Below are 6,000 nucleotides of genomic sequence, written 5' to 3'. Positions count from 1 at the left end.
ATTAAATCGCAAAGCGGAGCCAGAGTGCAAAGGCCGCTCGGCTTTGTTTCCTGGCGGGGGAATTCGTCGGTCTGGGGGCGCGAGCAGGGCGCGCCCCACCGTGGCGCTGCCAGGGCGAAGAAACCCAGGATGAAACCTTGCCGCCCTATAAACGCAGCCGGCCGCCCCTTCCTCTCCTCAAACCCGAGCCGGAGTGCCCCCAAGTCTCGCCATCCGCGAGCAACGCAGACGGGGGGCGGGGGGGGAGACCGAGCCAAGCCCGCTCAAAGAGTGGCGTCTTTAAGAGCTCGGAAGACGGGAAACAGGCAAAGACTAGCCGGCCCGCGAAAGCAGTCGCCCTCCTCCCTCTTTCCGAGACCCGACCAGAGCGGGTCCCCAGTCCCGAAACTGCCCCGGCCGGCTCAGCGGCGCGCGGGGAGAACCTAGTTGTGAGACGCCCGAAGCGGGAGCCCCGCGCTGCAGCTTTAAGAGCTCGAGGCGCGCGCACCCGCGATCGGCAGCCCGGCTGCGCGTCCCCGCGGTCGCCGCGCGCCCACTGCTCGCGCGCCGCCACCGCCGCCGCGCGTCCCCTGCTCGCTCGCTCGCCGGCTTTAAAGTCTCTGCCAGGATCCATGCTCACATGTTACTTCCTGTATGGAGGCATGGCTAGTTTCCAGCCCCGCGCTCCCCGATCCTCCCCAGCTCGCGCCAGAGCCACAACTTTCAGGAGCATGGACTGAAGGCGCCCTCGCCCCTGCGCCCCTCTGAGATCCTTTGTGTTTTCCTCGGTTTCCTCCGGCTGTTCTATTTTGGGGGCTCTTCGCTCTCCCCCCGCCTCTACCCTCCCCTTCCCCGCTTGCAAACATGCCTCCTTCCTTCCCGGGGCCCTGGAAGGAGCTGCCTGCCTGAAGCCCGGAGACGCCGCGCCGCGCTCAGCCCCGCCGCCGCCCGCCGGCTCTCGGGCTCCGCTGCCGACTCAAGTTGGGGATCTTCGGCTACTCGCCGCCGCCGCCGGCGGTCTCTGCCTGCCCGGGGCTCCGGGCATCGCCGCCGCCCGCCGACTCCTCGCCCTACCCGCTCGACTCGCTCCTTTTTGAACATAAAGCAGCCCTTCTCCGCCGAGGATCGTCCCCAGCGTGGCTCCGCGTTCTCGGCCACTTTTTGAGATTTTCCGGGGGGCGCTCGGCGGCTTCCCAGATTCCAGAGGGGGACTCGGGCCGCCGAGCGCGGGGGCCCCGTAAAGCAGGCGAGCAGGCGAAGAGCCGGGGCTTAGCGGAGGCTCACACTGAGGCAAGAACTTATTCAACAAGTTTACCCCCCCTGCCTTCCTCTTTTCGATGTGCGTTTTCGGACATGCGGAGGTTACTGGAACCGTGTTGGTGGATTTTGTTCCTGAAAATCACCAGTTCCGTGCTCCATTATGTCGTGTGCTTCCCCGGTGAGTGCTGACCGCCGAGGGGACGCGGCCCTGGCCAGCGCGCGAGGGGGAAGCGGAGTTGCCGCCGGGGCATGGAGCTCAGGCGCCCGTCCCGGGGACCCCGGAGAGGGTTAAGTGGGGGTCGAGCACCCGGGGAGGAGAGAGGGATCCGCTCCGCTGACTCTGGCGGCGTAATTTAGGGAGGCTTGTGGTTGGGGAGGGTGGAAGCAAAGAGCTGGCCGGGGAGAGGAACGGGAGCCGCAGGGGTCTATTTCTCGCTCGGCTTTGGGGGCCTGGGGGAGCCGGAGTCGGGAGAAGACTCGTTCCGCTGCTCCGCCGCTGTGCAGGAGAGCTAGAGCTCTGAGGCTGTTGGGGACAGTGGGGCCATGGGGAGGATGCCTCTGTGGGTTTGTGGGGGATGCCTCTGTGCGTTTGTGGGGGCCCTGGGTGCGTTCCCCGCTCAGGCGAGGATTGAAGGAGCTCAGAAGGGGGGATTGGATTTGTTGCTCCGCGACTCTTTCGAGGGGCTGATGTTCGTGGAGTGGAAGTTCGAGGCTGGCCGTGGAGGATTGGGGATGTCGGGAGCAACCTGCGTTCGGGTCTCGGGGGTCAGGGACGACCTCAGCTTGGGGCTGGGGCGCGGGCTGCGCTTCGGTGCCGGCGCGAGGGAACCTTTCTGGCTCGGGGACCTGGGCGCGGTGGGAGAGCAGGGAGCAGGAGGTTTAGGGAGATCCGTGACTCCCCCATCCCGGGCCGGCGGCCCCCTTTGCTTGGCTGGGCTGCTCGGGTAGGGTAGTCGGGGAGAGGGGGCGGGTCGGCGGCTGTGTTGCTCTTCGCTCCCGGGCGGATTTTTTTCTGTCTCGAGCCCTGCCTCGCGCCCTGCCTACCTGCGTCTTTGCCTTTTTGCAGGCTGTTAGCAGCTGGCGGACCCACACCCGCACCCTTCTGGTCGGGTTAAGACAAAAACACTGTTGACCACTGATTCAGATAATAAATCATCACACGCAGGGTGTGCGGCTCGGCGATCCTCCACTTCAGCCCTCCATCGGCCGACCCGCCTTCTTCTTTCTGCTAGGGGAGGGCAGAGGCCAGCTGCTTCCCTCTTCCCTCTTGCAGCCCCCTTTACACCGGGCTGCAGCCCCGAGCTCTGAATCTGTCCGACCCCCTCCCCTGGTGGAGGCCACGTCCCCTCTCCGAGTCGGGGAAAGGGTGGGAAGAAGGGTACCATTCATTTTTAATCTTTTGCTCTCCTAAGGACAGGGAAGCCCCCGTGTTTCTGCCTTTTCATCCACCAGCTCCTGGATATTCGGAGGTGGGGGTTATCCAGAAAAAAGGAACGTGCTCTCCCTGGTCACAGCCGCCTGTCCCCTGGTGGCCCGAGCGCAGATTTTGGTGCAACGGGTCCCCCAGCTGCGTCGTGCGCCCTAGAGCAGGGTGCGGGCGCTCTTGCTTGCTCTCGGGGATTGGCAGCGAGGGTCCCCTTTGCAGGCAAGTGGGTGCCTCGAGGGGCAGAGAGGCAAAGCATGGTCTTTTCTTCGGCACCCCGCTTTTCCCTCTGCGCATCCTCCTGTCCCTGGAACCGCACAGAACTCCTGCCACAGTCCTGAATCCCAGCTCGGATGCGGAGCCAGGACATGTGTCCACACTCGACCCGAGGCCTGGGTTTGTCCACCAGGCTCCTGCCTCCACCGGGGGCTGGAGGCGGTTTTGACATTTACTCCTAAACACTCCTTCCACCACTCCTCAGCATTTGTGTTAACCATCTGCCCCTTCTAGACTCTTCTTTGCCGTGGACTTGCCGGCAGAGTGAGCTCAGGCACACACACGTTGGGGTTTAGCTTTGTAAGGGTCATGCTTAAATGGGGGCAGTGGGAAGCAGCCAGAAAGCAGTCTAGCAGCCTTGCGAAATACAAGGAATTTCTGATTCCACTTATGGCGTTCACTTTATACTCGGGCGTACAGTCAGTGGGCCAGCCGGGATTTTTCTTTTTCCTGATGTCTGAGGAAGCCTAAAATCCAAAATGGGACCGCCAGTGATGCCGCCTGTTTCGAGCTGGGACAGTTTTCATCTTCCACATTTCCTATGCCTACCCTCGGCGAGGTAAACAAAGAGCCCATTCCGTAGTCCGGGAGCCAAAGGGTCTAAAAGGGAAAGGGCAGCGGTGCTCGGTGAAGGAGGGTTGTGGTTTGGAAGAGTGCCGCTGGAGAGGGTGCAGCGGCAGGCTTTGCAACCAAAGTTAAAATGTCAGAGCCGGAGACGTCGGCCTTGGGTTTTCCGAAAGTGCCGCGACGCCGCTGGACCTCAGGGGGCGCCCCCGAGCCACTTGTCAGGCTCCCGCCACCTCCGCCCGTCGGACTCGGCTGCCTCGGTGCGGTTGGGGCCGCGGTGGGAATGGGGCTGGGGCGCTCGGCTGGCACCTGCAGATGCGCCCGGGAGCGGAGACGCGGTCTCAGCTCCGTCCTGGTGCTCCTGGGTGGCTCTAAACCGCCCAGGAGCGGTGGGGACCTGAGTTCGCTTTGGGACGCCCCCCTCAAACCTGGAAAGTATTTGTCTGGTTGGTACCAGGGATAAAGATGCTTCTGGCTTGAGTTAGGGTCCTCCTTGTGACATCTTAACCAAAATCCCTTGTTATTTTGTGTTCCCTCTCAGAATCGCGCCAACTTCTCTGATAACATTTTGTTCTCAGCTCCTGTTCAGGATACAGGGTAGCTGTAATTTGAAGAGTTTTTGGAAACATCGTCCTGGCGTGAGTTTTTCTCCAGAAGATGGGAAACAGTGACTTTTAGTCTCTCAACAACGGTGTGGCAGCTGTGGGATCCACATCACCCTTAGTGTTTCAAGTGATGTTTTCCACTTTGCAGAGCATAAGGGTTATCTACATGATGTAGTACATAGTATCTTGTTTTCTGACATCTTAAAAAAATACTCATATGGAAAATTTTATGAAAATGGAGAAACTTAAGGGGCCCTCGAGAATCCTCTGTCCAGCTCTAACAATTACAACTCAATTTTTGCTCTTCTATTACCCACCTCCCCAATACCCCATTATTTCAAATCTTATCCATAGTTCATTTAGGCATTTGGTATATATCTCTAATCATTGGGAATTTGTTCATCTTACAGCATATATATTGTTACTTGAAAGGGTTAACATTTTGTGTATTTTATATTCTTAAGCTTTCAAAAGAAACTTACAAAAAATTTCTTTTAAGTTGATTTCTCTTTCCACCCTCAGAAATCCTTCTCTATGATTCTGGTATGTTTTGTAGGATAATTACATCTAGAAGGCTGATATTGGAAATGTTTTAGATGGATAAGCTCTGCTGTGTACCTTGCATGTGTCAGAATCGGAGGACCTGTGATTGATGTCTCGAGAGTCTCCCTCTGAGCTGGCTTTTGGTATATTTGCATCTTTGGTCCTGGTGGCCATCCTTCATGGCCTTATTAGAACACGCATAAGTAATATAAATCAGCAGTCTTACTCTTGAGGGATAGAGTGAGAAGTCACGCACCTCCAACTCCTTTCCCAAAGGTTCTTGTTTGAAAATGAAGGATCTTTGTCCAGTCTTGAAACTGGGTCCCTTTGACGCAGTGATGGAATAAACTCTTTTGTTTCCTTCTAAACAGTGTTCATGTCAGAGTTGATGAAGTTAGAATATTAGTACAAATAGACATGACAGAAAGAAGTAGGGAAGTTGCTCTTGGTAGAGGCAGAAGGGTTATTGGGAAGGCTGGCTGAAATGAGAAAAAGAACTAACCAATTGTGAAGCTCTGGGCAACTCCCCTTAATTGTGGACCCATTTTCACAGAGTAAAAGATAATGTTGTTTACATGAGGCAGTACAGGGAATGCTGATGATTTTACACAGCAAAATAAAACAAAAACCCTTTCTGATTTCATCTTTCTATTTCTATTCTGAAAAACTCCCAAGTTTATGTGGTATAATCAGTTACATATCAGTGCACTAATTGAAATGAAGCTTCTCGCCTCTCATGAAAGAGCATTTAAGATGCCCCAGAGCAATTACTATTAGGGATCTCCTCCTACTTCCTTACCCTTCCTCCTCATTTTCCTAGAAACTTCTTGACCAAAAGGACAATCTGGACACGTCAGCCAGGCCTAGGGTGAGGAAAGAAATTAAATGTTGCTGGTGCTTTGTTGCTTTTCCTATTTTCTTTTATGGTAAAATTAAAAAAGAAAACCTGAATACATAACATTCAACATCCTAGTTACAGCATGCAGGACAATGCAGTGTCATTTCTAAGTAGGATAAAGTGGTAATAGGCATGTGCTTTCTGAGTTGCAAAACTGAAAAAAATTGTGATTAACACTTTAATCCTAGGGCGTATCTTTCATAGAGTCACATTTCAAAAATCAGTTTATGGTAGAAATTCACAGCATCTGAAGTTATCTCAGAAGTGCTTGATCTCCCTCCCCACCCCCACAATAAGCTATTGCTATGCTTTGGTTATAGATTGAACATTATTAGGTGATGGGTGGTAATGACCTGAAACTTCATTTTTGATTGTCTGTGTAGAGGATAAAAGGCCTATGTATCCACCAATATAAAGGAAGCTAAGAAAACGTGCCCTGCCTCCACTTC

At 55.1% G+C, this 6,000-nt stretch overlaps 1 protein-coding gene and 1 long non-coding RNA gene across 3 annotated transcripts in view; both read left to right on the top strand.

The window, feature by feature from the left end:
- Positions 1 to 719: 719 nt before the first annotated feature.
- PTPRG (protein tyrosine phosphatase receptor type G) overlaps positions 720 to 6,000 on the top strand; it is a 770,267-nt gene continuing 764,986 nt past the window's right edge. For both annotated transcript variants that reach the window (XM_055557457.1, XM_055557454.1), the window contains exon 1: positions 720 to 1,417. In XM_055557457.1, the coding sequence (XP_055413432.1) occupies positions 1,333 to 1,417 (85 nt within the window). In that variant the 5' untranslated portion in view covers positions 720 to 1,332. The remainder of the gene's footprint in view (positions 1,418 to 6,000) is intronic.
- The window catches only part of LOC129634947 (uncharacterized), a 53,856-nt gene continuing 49,288 nt past the window's right edge, over positions 1,433 to 6,000 (top strand). The window contains exons 1-2 of the long non-coding RNA XR_008706021.1: positions 1,433 to 3,497; positions 4,047 to 4,143. This is a non-coding gene — a long non-coding RNA (uncharacterized LOC129634947). The remainder of the gene's footprint in view (positions 3,498 to 4,046; positions 4,144 to 6,000) is intronic.

Source organism: Bubalus kerabau, chromosome 20 (assembly GCF_029407905.1).
Source record: "Bubalus kerabau isolate K-KA32 ecotype Philippines breed swamp buffalo chromosome 20, PCC_UOA_SB_1v2, whole genome shotgun sequence".
In the NCBI taxonomy this organism is placed as follows: Eukaryota; Metazoa; Chordata; class Mammalia; order Artiodactyla; family Bovidae; genus Bubalus; species Bubalus kerabau.
Note: the sequence above shows the minus strand (reverse complement) of the source record. Positions and strands in the feature narration are given on the sequence as shown.